The sequence below is a fragment of the Herpailurus yagouaroundi genome, unplaced genomic scaffold (assembly GCF_014898765.1).
Source record: "Herpailurus yagouaroundi ecotype Mexico unplaced genomic scaffold, PumYag 162, whole genome shotgun sequence".
NCBI lineage: Eukaryota > Metazoa > Chordata > Mammalia > Carnivora > Felidae > Herpailurus > Herpailurus yagouaroundi.
In genome coordinates, this window is record NW_024412403.1 from 74087763 (window position 1) to 74100620 (window position 12858).

Here is a 12858-nt window from a genome sequence, read left to right on the forward strand (position 1 = left end):
TCTCTCTCTCTCTCTCTCTCTCTCTCTCTCTCTCTCTCTCTCTCTCTCCCCCCCTCCCTCTCCTTCTCCCCACCCCCCCCAAACCCTCTCCCCTGCGGTGTGCTCTCTGAAATAGAGAGAGAGAGAGAGAGAGAGAGACAAAGCAGCCATAGATAATATGTAAATGAATAGAATGGCTGTGTTTTAATAACACATTTTTCTTATAGACATGGAAATTTGAATTTCATACAATTTTCACCTGTAATGAATTTCATGCCATCTTTTCATTTTCTTTCAACCATTAATAAATGTAAATACCACATTAGCTCATAGGCCATCCAAGAACATATGATGGGGCTGGATATAGTTTGCAGGTCATAGTTTGCTGATCTTGAATATGCCATAAATTAATTTTATCCATTAATGGATTTTAAAGTAATTTCCATGTTTTTGACTTTAAAAATATTCTAGTGGTCATTCTGATAAACAATATGACTTATCGTAATTTCCTTAGGATATATTATGACAAGAGATTTGGCTAAGAGTCAAAGGGTTTAAGCATTTATTAAAACTTTTAAAAAATAATGTTAACTTTTAAGACTTACACAACATTTCCACTAGTAGTGTGTGAAAGTGAACTATATTACTAACACTGGGTATTAGTTTCTTCCACTCTACCTATAATTTGGTAGATAGAAAATGTCATGTCATTGTTCAGTTTTGCATTTCTTTACTACAAATGAGTTTGTATTAAATGTGTATGAGTTTGAATTTTTTTCTGTATATTTTTTGGCCTCTTATGTTTTCTCTTTTGTTGTTGTTGTTGGAGTGTTCATCTTTTTCCTACTGATTTGTAACATGTCTTATATTTTAAGGCTATTTACCCTTTGCCATTGTATTTTTCTAGTTTTATCACTAATCTTTCAGTAGGCTTATGTGTTTTGCTGTGTAGGCATGTTTTATGTAGTTGTAGCTATTAATCTTTCACCCTCTTTTTTATATAATTGTTTTTTATTATATTCATAAAGTTGCACAACTACTGTTACCTAATTCCAGAATAATCTTTTATTGAGCTTTGTCCTTGTGTGTTTGTTTTATTTAATTGACTTTAAAAAAAAATTCTTTTGAAGCATTCTTGAATGTTAAAGACCTTATGACCTATTTTAGGTTTCAGAAAATTAAATAGATGCCTCATCTTGCTAACATAGAGGGATGCTTGAAGGATTCTTTCAATATTGTAATTGAATTAAATTTCTTCCCATATAAAAACAATAAATAAAAATAAAGATGATTTTTCTTTCACAAATAGGTAAAATAGGAAAACCTGGAAAAAATCTTAACCCATTAGCAACATATTTGTATATTAGGAATGAATATTCAGAAACCTCCATATTGGCAAAGTCTGTTGACTCCTTTGAGTATCTTGAGAAAAAAAATTAGCATTCCCTGCTTTGGGTTGTGCTTAGTGATCCTAGCAGGTTATAAAGTGTGATTGTTTTATTTTGAGAGCTTCATATTTCCCATTCTAATCTTTTAATGTTTTACTTGCAATTTAAAGTTTTGCCAGTGAATTTGGTTGAAAGGCACATAGATATTTTATAATGTACCTGGGAAGATGGTGAAAGTATTGAATACTTGATTCTTTAAATTATTACTATATGAATCTTGATCATCTGGATATAATCTAAACAACTAAAATTTGGGGCATTGTTAAATTTTTATTTTTTTTAATTTTTTTAAATTTTTATTTATTTATTTAAAAAAAATTTTTTTTTTCCAACGTTTATTTATTTCTGGGACAGAGAGAGACAGAGCATGAACGGGGGAGGGGCAGAGAGAGAGGGAGACACAGAATCGGAAACAGGCTCCAGGCTCTGAGCCATCAGCCCAGAGCCCGACGCGGGGCTCGAACTCACAGACCGCGAGATTGTGACCTGGCTGAAGTCGGACGCTTAACCGACTGCGCCACCCAGGCGCCCCATTGTTAAATTTTTAAACCACTTGGAGATTTCTTTTAAATAAAATTTATTCTCACTTCACATATATTTCTGAAATACTCTTAAGAAAAATGACCCAATTTCAATTTTAAATAGGTTTGATATTTTGGGCTCTAAAGGAATAATTTTTAAACATTAGATAAGATCAAGATTTTTAAAAAAATTCAGAGTATTTATCTAAGAATTGATTTTAAAATGCTAATCTTTTTTTTCTTTTATTAGATGTTATCTTTTATGTATGCCCATTTGGCCTTCTTCCATCAAGGATATGATCTATTCAGTGAACTTGGGCCCTACATGAAGGATCTTGGTGCACAGGTAATATTGTACTGTATTGATTGATTCTGTATTATACATTGATACTTGTATTTTTAAAAAATGTTTATTATTTTTGAGAGACAGAGCATGTGTACATGAGAGTTGGGGAGGGGCAGAGAGAGGAGGACAGAGGATCCAAAGCAGGCTCTGCACTGACAGCAGCAAACCTGACCTGCGGCTCGAGCTCAGGAGGAATAAGATCATGATCTGTGCCGAAGTTGGACGCTCAACTGACTGAGCCACCCAGGCACCCCTGATATCTGTGTGTTTTTTTTTAATTGAGATATAATTGACATACAATATTGCATTAGTTTCAGCTATATAAAATAATTTGAGGTGTGTGTGTGTGTGTGTGTCTACATATACATATACATATACATATACATATACATATAGGTTAAATGACCATCTCAAAAGTCTAGTTAACATCTATAACTCCAGTTAGTTACAATTTTTTTTTTCTTGTGATCAGAACTTTTAGATTACTCTTAAGCAACTTTCAACATACAATACAGTAGTGTTAACTATAGTCACTATGCTGTACATTACATTTCCAGGACTACCTTTTGACCCCATTCACCCATTTTGTCTACTCGGCCCCCTCCCCAACCTCTGCCAGTCTGTTGTATCTTGTGAGTTTTTTTTTTTTTTTTTTTTTTTTTTTAGATTCATATATAAGTAGGATCATATAGTATTTATCTTTCTCTGTTGACTTACTTCACTTAGCATAATGCCCTCAAGGTCCATCTGTGTTGTTGCAAATGACAGAATTTCCTTTTTTTAAAAAAATGGCTGAATAGTATTCCCTTGTGTATATATACACCACATTTCCCTTATTCTTCTATTGATGGACACTTAGAGGGTTTCCATGTCTTGGCTGTTGTAAATAATGCTGTGGCGAACATAGTGATGCAGATATTTTTTCAAATGAGTGTCTTTGTTTACTTTGGGTACATATCCAGAAGAGGCATTGCTTCTTCTACATATGGTAGTTCTGCTTTTAATTTTTTGAGGAACCTCCATACTGTTTTCCATAGTGGCTGCACCAGTTTATATTGCCACCAGCAGTGCACTTTTCTCTTCATCCTTATCAGCACTTTTTATTTCTTGTCTTTTTGATGACAGCCATTTTGACAGGCATGAGGTGCTATCTTATTGTGGTTTTGATTGGCATTTTCATGATGATTAGTGATGTTGAGCACCTTTTCATATACCTTTTGGCCATCTGTATGTCTCCTTTGGAGAAATGTCCCCTCAGATCCTCTGCCCATTTTTAAATCAGAGTGTTTGTCTTTTTGCTATTGTGTTGTATGGATTCTTTATATATCTTGGACATTTATATCAGATATATGATTTGCAAATATATTTTGCCATTCAGTAGGTTGTCTTTTCATTTTGTTGATAGTTTCCTTTGCAGAAGTTTTTTGGTTTGATAGTCCCACTTTTTTTTTTCTTTTTTCTTTTCTTTTGATGCCTTTGCTCTGAGATCTGTACTTTTAAAGAAATTTAGCATTTTGGGAAATATGACATTTATTTAATAAAGAAGTTTGATGCTACAGATGATTTATGTGTGGGTTAAATGTGTATAACCAAAAATAAGATTAAAGTTAAAACTATGCTATTGGGGCACCTGGGTGGCTCAGTTGGTTAAGCATCTGACTCTTGATTTCGTCTCAGGTCATCTCATGGTTCACGGGTTCGAACCCCACATTGGGCTCTGCGCTGATAATGTGAAACCTGCTTGGGATTTTTCTCTCCCTCTCTCTCTCTCTGTCCCTCCCTTGCTCTCTCTCTCTCTCTTTCTCTCAAAAAAAAGAAACAAAAAATTTTTTAAAAAGTGTTACAGATAGTATATGACGGTGTTGAAAAGAAAATTTAAAAACAAAGTGTTTCATAGTATATGTGGCTCAGTTTATTTTTCATATCTTACATTTGGATAATTAAAAAATCCTACTGATTTTTCATTTGAAGTTAGAGCTCCTTTTTTATTTTGCAAAAAATGTATATTTTGCTATTTTGAATAATACAATTTTTAGAATCTTAAGATTAAGGAACTCTTGGGAACTTTTTCATTTTATACATACACACGTGTGAATTGTGTATATGTATACCAGTATTATATAGAAATTTCATTGTATTCAAATTATTTTTGATAACTGAGCAGAACTTTATATTAATTTGTTCTGGGACATTCTTTTTTGTTGATTGGTGAGCTTTCTGGATTCATTAGTACCAACTTTTGGGTGATTCCACCCCCCCCCCATAGGTTCGTATTACCTTTTGAGGACAGAGGGTTAAGGATGAAAAATAGAATTTAGGGAAATGAGGAAAAGGTAAGAGCATAACGAGAATTGCATTCATGGACCAAAAGTAAATACTCTGTGTGTGTGTGTATGTGTGTGTGTGTGTGTGTGTGTGTATGTGTGTTGGGATGGTATGCAGAGCATATGCCATGAGTTGCCATACTGTTCCCTAACTCTAAGTAGACTTACGTAGACTTAAGTAGAACTTAATCTATTGGAGGAAACCAACATGTCACCAGACTATTATTACTTTTTGTACTAAGTGCCCTGTCTGGGAATATACATTGAGACTAGGCTTGTTTACATGTGTTAGAAGCCTGAAAATAATGGTAGCTTCAACAGCATGGAGTATTATTTCTCCTATGTCAAGTCAGAGTCCTGGTATGGTGGTCGCTTGATTTGCAGGGATGCAGGCTTATTATATTTTTTGATCCTATCTCATGGTTCAAAGTGGATGATCAAGCTTTAGTCACCATACCTACATTCTAGCTAACGGGAAAGAGGAGAGGAGAAAGAAAGATGCATTCTCTCTTTTTATGAATATCTCCTGGAAATTGTAGAGGTCACTTCTGTGTACATCCTAATGTCACACTAGCTGCAAGGAAAGATGGGGGATACAGATTTAATGCCAGATAATCATGTGGCCTACTAGAATTTGGGGGTTGTATTAAGAAAGAAAGAGAGAGGGGCGCCTGGGTGGCACAGTCGGTTAAGCGTCCGACTTCAGCCAGGTCACGATCTCGCGGTCCGTGAGTTCGAGCCCCGCGTCGGGCTCTGGGCTGATGGCTCAGAGCCTGGAGCCTGTTTCTGATTCTGTGTCTCCCTCTCTCTCTGCCCCTCCCCCATTCATGCTCTGTCTCTCTCTGTCCCAAAAAAATAAATAAACGTTAAAAAAAAAATTTAAAAAAGAAAGAAAGAGAGAATGGTTATTGGGAAACAGCTAGCTATCTCTATACATAGCAAAGGATGAAAGAGTTATAGGAACATACAGATGGAACATGTAACCCAGACTTGGGAGGAAGGCAAGAGTTTCCTAGGCTAGGTACTTCCCACATTCTGTCAAATTTTATGTTGCACCCTCATCCTACATGAAATATAATTTATAAAAAAATTAAGTTGGATTGCAGTTGAATAGTTTAAATAATTATATATTTTAGACATTTATTAATTTCAGTTTTGCTGTTTCCCCCTCTCAGTTCTCACATGACTTTCCATGTAGCTTTGGTGTCTATATGGAGTCTAGTGGAAAAATAGCCTGGTTGGAGGTGGTCAGTTAGGATTTTCTTTTTATAATTCAGTTATGAGATGACTGCATCTGGAACTAGGAACATGTAGTAATAGAAATAAATAGACTTGAGGGATATTTAAGATATAGCCAATTTGAAGGTAGAGGGACATGATGAGTTGAGGTTTAAATGTGTTGAATTTTGAGGATAGGACATCTAAGTGAATATATCTGGAGCTCATAAAAACAAAAAAAAACCAAAAAAACAAAACACCAAAACCTAGATTAAAGGAGGCAGTAGCATATAATTGCTAATTGTAACCACAATAGTGGGTGAATTGACCCAAGGAGAGTTAATAAGTATCTCAAAATCCTTTTTGTATTTCAAAAGATAGTTTTGAAAAATGTAAGTGCTAGAACAGTATGCTTAAAGATGTTACGGTCAAGGGCTGCTAGTATAGAGTGAAAAGAGAATCTGGCTTCAAACAGGGCCCTAAGAGTGACATATTTATTTTATTTTATTTTTTATGTCTTAATTTATTTTTGAGAGAGATAAAGAGACAGAGTGCAAGCTGGGCAGGGGCAGAGAGAGAGGGAGACATAGAATCTGAAGTAGGCTCCAGGCTCCGAGCTGTCAGCACAGAGCCCGACATGAGGCTCGAACCCACGAACCATGAGATCATGACCTGAGCCAAAGTTGGATGCCTAATTGACTGAGCCACCCAGGTGCCCCAAGAATGGCATATTTTTAAGGGATAGTTAAGTATGAGAGCTCCATGAGAACATAGATGAGAGAGGAGGTGGGAACCCAGGAGACGGTGGTAGCACAGGCCAAGTAAAGAACATCTCTAAAAGGAGGAGGTGGTTGTCAGTACAAATATTGGAAAAAAGGTCCAGTAAACCTAGGGCTATTGCATCTAGCAGCAAGAAGGTTATTTGTTACCTCTGCGAGAGTAGAGGGTCTGAGTGGCAGAACTAAACTACAGTGGGTAGTAGTTATGAATATGAAATGGACAAGTGAAGAACGGAATATTTTTCCAGAAGTTGTGTTGTGAAGGAAAAGGAGGGAGAAGGTAGTAGCTAGAGGGGACTGTAAGTTGGAGGAAGGTTTTATTTTAAGGTAGTAGGATTTCCACCTATATACAAGCAGATGGAAATGGAAGAAATTGAAAAGTAGAAAGAGAAGTGATGATATCTGATGTGGTAGGAGTAGAAGGGATTCCAGACACAGGATTGGGGGCACCTGGCTAGTAATAGGCATCTGTGAAACTTCTAATGTCCATCACTAATAGAAGCATGGGACACACCTGCTGTGCTCCAAACTCTCTCTTCCTGATACAGTCTGAGCACATAGGAGACAGGACTGTCAGTCTTCACATCTCCTCAGCTCGTACTTCCTCCAACCCTCCACCATGTGAAAAGATTTTTTTTCCTTTATATTTCTCCTCCAACAGAGAGAGGTGAATTTTTCCCCTTTCTGCTGTAATAGCAGTGGGGTGGGTTGTAGCAGAGGCGTTTACTGCCAGTCCGACAGGCAGAAAACCATCACTTGCATTGCAGTACTATTGTGGAAGTTACACTCACACAAGTTTACAAGTATTAGTTGAATGTTAGGGTCTACTTTGTACCTCACTTCAGTCTGAGTGAATGAATAATATTATATGCCATCAATTAAAGTCTATAAAACCATGGTATAATGGTTATTTTATTCATTCAGTATAAGAAAATGTTGAGGGCATTTGACTAGTGCAACATGTACCAGCCTTATGCGTCGAATCAATGTTACATGTCACCAAGGCGTGTATGCATTAGATCCTCAAGTGCAGTAGTATAGTTGCCATCTAAATCAAATATGTATAGTAGTGATAGTTCTGTTTCAGTGTGTTTTCTTTTGGTTTTTATTAATATTCAGTGATAATTAAGATTGTATGGGGGCATCTGAGTGGCTCAGTCGAGTGTCCAACTCTTGATTTCGGCTCAAGTCATGACCCCACGCTCGTTGGATTGAGGCCCACATTGGGCTTTGTGCAGAGTGTGGAGCCTGTTTAAGATTCTCTCTCTCGGGGCGCCTGGGTGGCTCAGTCGGTTAAGCGTCCGACTTCAGCTCAGGTCACGATCTCGCGGTCCGTGAGTTCGATCCCCGCGTCGGGCTCTGGGCTGATGGCTCAGAGCCTGGAGCCTGCTTCTGATTCTGTGTCTCCCTCTCTCTCTGCCCCTCCCCCGTTCATGCTCTGTCTCTCTCTGTCTCAAAAATAAATAAAACGTTAAAAAAAAATTTTTTTTTAAAAGATTCTCTCTCCCTCCGCCTCTCTCCCCTGCTTGTGTGTGCTCTCCCTTTCTCAAATTAAAAAATAAAAAAGATTCTATGGCCAGTTGTACACCTGAAACTAGTATTCCACTGTATGTTAATTGGGATTTAAAGAAAAACTTTAAAAAAGTATTTTTTTTTTAATTAAAAAAAATTGGTCAGAATCATTCTCTGGCAGGAAAATAAAAATCATGTGTAATAGAGAGTGAATAAAGAATCAAGTAGTTTTTTTTTTTTTTTTTTTTTACAAAGGCTTTTTTCAATTTTGTTTCTAAAGGATATCAATGAAAACATTTGGACATTTAATACTTTATCTTTCTCCTTATTCCTGTTGATATTTACATTTTTATTTTTTCATTTACCCCACGTGAATCAGAGGTATGGGGGTTTGAAGATGAAATGACATACATCACAGTCTAGGAGAGTAAACTCACATAATATTTTATGACCCAGTTGTTTGTTATTCCAGCAGAGTAGTTCAAGAAGCCAGGGCATTTGTCATGATACTGGAAAATCATCTTTTCTGATGGAGAGGAACAAGAAGGAAATGAGATTTTATGATTTCATAAGTTTTTTGGGCTTTTAGAAAAGAATGTTAAACAATGGTGATTTTATGCCCTGACCATATGAGTGATTACTATTTTATTATTATTACTATTTTTAAAAATTATTAGCTTTCTCTTTTATCTGGTGAAATTTTTGTTTGTTTGTTTTTTAAGCCTTTTAGATTTGATCATAACATTAAGAAGCCGACTTGAAAACATGAAGCGTTTTGAGTGATTTGGAAGTATGTGTTCTGTTGAACTTGTGAGAGTTGGCCCACCCTAGCTTAGCTGCTACTCTTTGCTGTTTGGGGAAAACAAATTACCACTGCGTCTTCTTTCTTTCTTTGATTCTGACTACTGCAATTGCTGAGTGGGTCCGCAGGCAACTTCAGCTAGAGTCCTCTTCCTTATTCCGGGAGTTCATGTTATCCCTGTTGTGCCCTTGACAAGGCCGCCTGTCACGTTTGCTTAGCACCACAACTGTTCTTAGAAATGTTTTTCCTGGAGGAGTTATAGACCTTCTCAAAAAGGATTTGATACCAGAAAAGAAAGAAATTCCATTTTAAAGTTGCAGCCAAAATGCTTTTTTAAAGAAATTTAAATGGACTGACTTAGAGTATGTTTTTGAAAAATGATCATACCTTTTTTTTTTTTTTTAATTTTTAAGTCTCTATAATTTTCTCTCTTTCCCCCTTTATAGTTGGATCGACTGGTTGTAGATGCAGCAAAGGAGAAAAGAGAGATGGAGCAAAAACATTCCACCATTCAACAAAAGGTACTTGAAGAGAAAAGTTCAAGGAGAGGAATTCCTATTTTGTACAACTGTTCAGTTATTGGTTTCAGCAAGATACTATCATGTTGCAACAAATCTTATGAGTTGCTGTAGTAATTAAATTGGGTAAATTCCTCATTTTTTGGTGAAAAGTAAAAAGTTTTTAGATGGTCAGGCATGTATTTTATTATTCTTTTAAAATATTTGATATTTGATAGTGATATTTTTGTGTGGTAATCTGAAAATAAAAGGAGAGAATTGGAGGTTGAATCTAATAATACAAGTATATGACAAGATGCCTTCTGTACTTACCTGGCAGGGGAGATATCATGATCACAAAGGTGGTTTTTCTAGGGCAAGGCTTTTCCATTGACTCCAGATGTGCTGACCCTTGCTATTTCCCCTAATGTGGGAAACTCTACTGTATAATTTGTGGTGAGGGACACTGTGTTTGTATGTTCCCCTAAAAAAATATGCCTTCTAGCATTGCTTTAAGAAATCTGTTCCTATGATATTAGGTCAAATCAACTTTTGTTATGGTTTCTTTAGAATTTAAAATACCACTGAACTAGATTTGACATAAAAGATGTCAGTGGAAAAAAATTAAAGTGATGTCAGCAATATAAGTAAGGAAAATATTTTGGTGATGGGTTATTAATATTCATTCAAAGAGAAACATTATTTATTAAGGGAAAGATTTTCTACCAAACCATGTTTAACTTAGTTCCTTCCAGTTATACTCAGGTAAGGCTAACTCTGTGTTTTGTTTAAAGTTAGACTCACTTTGGGTTGGGTAACTTGTTTTAATGGTATTACCATGGAAAGATTATTAAAAATTGGAACCGGTTGTGTCTAATTAAAATGAGAGGTCATGATACTTCTAGAAACTTGTGACTATTTGGTTAAACTGAATTATTTTTTTTTTTAATTTTTTTTTCAACGTTTATTTATTTTTGGGACAGAGAGAGACAGAGCATGAACGAGGGAGGGGCAGAGAGAGAGGGAGACACAGAATCGGAAACAGGCTCCAGGCTCTGAGCCATCAGCCCAGAGCCCAACGCGGGGCTCGAACTCACGGACCGCGAGATCGTGACCTGGCTGAAGTCGGACGCTTAACCGACTGCGCCACCCAGGCGCCCCTAAACTGAATTATTTAACGAATATTACATATCTTTTAATATCTCTCCCTGTGCACATAGCTCAGTGATGTACAAAAGCAATAGATTATTTAATCTAAGATTAATTTGCTTGATTTCAAATAATAGTCAATTGCTGCTTTACTTTGAAGAAAGTAATGCTATTTTTGCTTTTTTCTGCCCTTAAATGCTGACACAAGGCTGCATTACAGGTAAAAAAAGAAAAAAAAGGGAAAAAGATTCAGTCACCTAAAAATTAAGGGAAAAGTGTATCTAATGTAGCTATTTAGATTTTTCAAGAATTGAAATTGATCAATTAAAGAAACAGTGATTCTGTGCACATTCATGTACATGCCTTTTGGTTATCTGTACATATTCCTGATGGATTTATACCTAGGAGTAGAACTGCTGGTTCAGAGGGTATATATATGTTCAGCATTGGTAGATAATGCTAAATCACTTTTCAAAATGCTGTTACTATTCCTGGCAGGCAGCACTGTTCGAGAGTTCTCAGGGCTCCTTGCCACCCCATGGTATTGTGAGAGTTAATTTTTGCTAATTTTGGTGGGTAGATACTGACATCTCATTGTGGTTTTAATTTATGCTTTAGTCATTAATGAACTCAGGCACCTTCCCCTGTGTCTGTTGGTGTATATCTCCTGTATAACCTAAGTGTTTATAGATTTGCCTTTTATGTTTAGATCTTAAATCCATTTGTAATTGGGTGTTTACGTGTGGTGTGAGTAGAGATCCAGTTTCCTTGTATTCACAATCTGATAGCTAGATAATCGAGAATCAGTTATTAAAAAATTTGTTCTTTTCCTATTACTCTGTTATATCCTCTGTTTTACATTATGTTTGTATACATGTGAGTTCTATTTTGAGCTCTTAATTCTTTTCATTGGCCTTTTTGTCTTAATTGTGGCAATACTATGCTGCCTTTATTTATTTATTTATTTATTTATTTATTTTTAATTTTTTTTTTCAACATTTATTTATTTTTGGGACAGAAAGAGACAGAGCATGAACGGGGGAGGGGCAGAGAGAGGGAGACACAGAATCGGAAACAGGCTCCAGGCTCTGAGCCATCAGCCCAGAGCCTGACGCGGGGCTCGAACTCACGGACCGCGAGATAGTGACCTGGCTGAAGTCGGACGCTTAACCGACTGCGCCACCCAGGCGCCCCTATGCTGCCTTTAAGTATTGTAGCTTAATGGTATATCTTGATATCTGACAAAGCAAACCTCCTATCTTCTCTGTTTCAAAAGTGAATTAACTAAATTTTGCATTCTTTTACAAATTTCAAGAGCAGACTTTCAGTTTACTTAACAGTAGCTTTGGAGATTTTGATCGATTGCATTGGGTCTATGAATCAATATGGGGGAGAATTGGTATCTTTATTTTACAGTGTCTTCTAATCTCTGAGCTTGAAATATTAAAAGTGAAGTTTTCTATAATGTCCTTCGTAAAGTTTGATATTTTCTTGTACATCTTTTGTCAAATTTATTCCTAGATACTTATATGGCATATGTTATTGTAAATGCTATCTTTTAAAAATTTCTTTTCTCACTGTTTACTTTTGTTACATACTAGAATAAAATTGACTTTTCTGTATTGATTTTGAAACCAGTTATCTTGTTAAGCTCTCTTTAAATGCTAATTTATCTCTGGATTCTGTTTGATGTTCTGTGTACAGAGTCATCTGCAAATAACGGTAGTTTCTTCCTTTCCGATTCTTTTTATTACCTTGTGGCTAGGACTTCTAACATAATTTTGAGTTGTAGTGACAATGGTCTTTCTTGCTTGCAATTTCAAAAGCAAAAGCTTCAGTTAGATTCCCTTTATGGCCAATCTTGGTCTTGCCTTCTCTTCCCCACACCAAAGCTTCAAGTTTTGATGAAGCAAATGCCCTTGAGGTGAAATCTGGCTTCTTTGATCTGCTTACCTCTTCAGCTTCCAATTTTCACTTAATCTTTTGCTTTTGAGTATTCCTTTCTATTTTGACAGTTCATCAATATATTTAAATTATAGTATATAATTTATACAGTGTTATTAGTTGCTTCATTATAAAATTATGATCTGCCACATTTTAACACTATACAATATTAATTGATTTCATAGTAATTAAATTGAAGACTTACCTCAAGAAATATAGTTGAAAATTAGAAAAATACTTATAATGCTCTATATATCAAGGAGGTCATATTTTAATGTTTTAAGTAGCATCAAGGTTATTAAAAAACTGCCAGCATTACAAATGAAACCTTTAGAATGT

At 35.8% G+C, this 12858-nt stretch overlaps 1 protein-coding gene and 1 non-coding gene across 10 annotated transcripts in view; both read left to right on the forward strand.

Moving 5' to 3' along the window:
* Positions 1–12858, forward strand: part of ACAP2 (ArfGAP with coiled-coil, ankyrin repeat and PH domains 2) — a 151849-nt gene that overhangs the window by 98891 nt on the left and 40100 nt on the right. For 6 of the 9 annotated variants that reach the window (XM_040484928.1, XM_040484924.1, XM_040484926.1 and 3 more), the window contains 3 exons: positions 2199–2294; positions 9376–9450; positions 10784–10795. In XM_040484928.1, coding sequence (XP_040340862.1) covers positions 2199–2294; positions 9376–9450; positions 10784–10795 — 183 coding nt within the window. The remainder of the gene's footprint in view (positions 1–2198; positions 2295–9375; positions 9451–10783; positions 10796–12858) is intronic. The other 3 variants (XM_040484925.1, XM_040484927.1, XM_040484932.1) reach the window with 1 other exon arrangement.
* Positions 9752–9913, forward strand: LOC121036559 (U1 spliceosomal RNA). Its single transcript, XR_005793389.1, has one exon. It is a non-coding gene; the product is annotated as a U1 spliceosomal RNA (small nuclear RNA).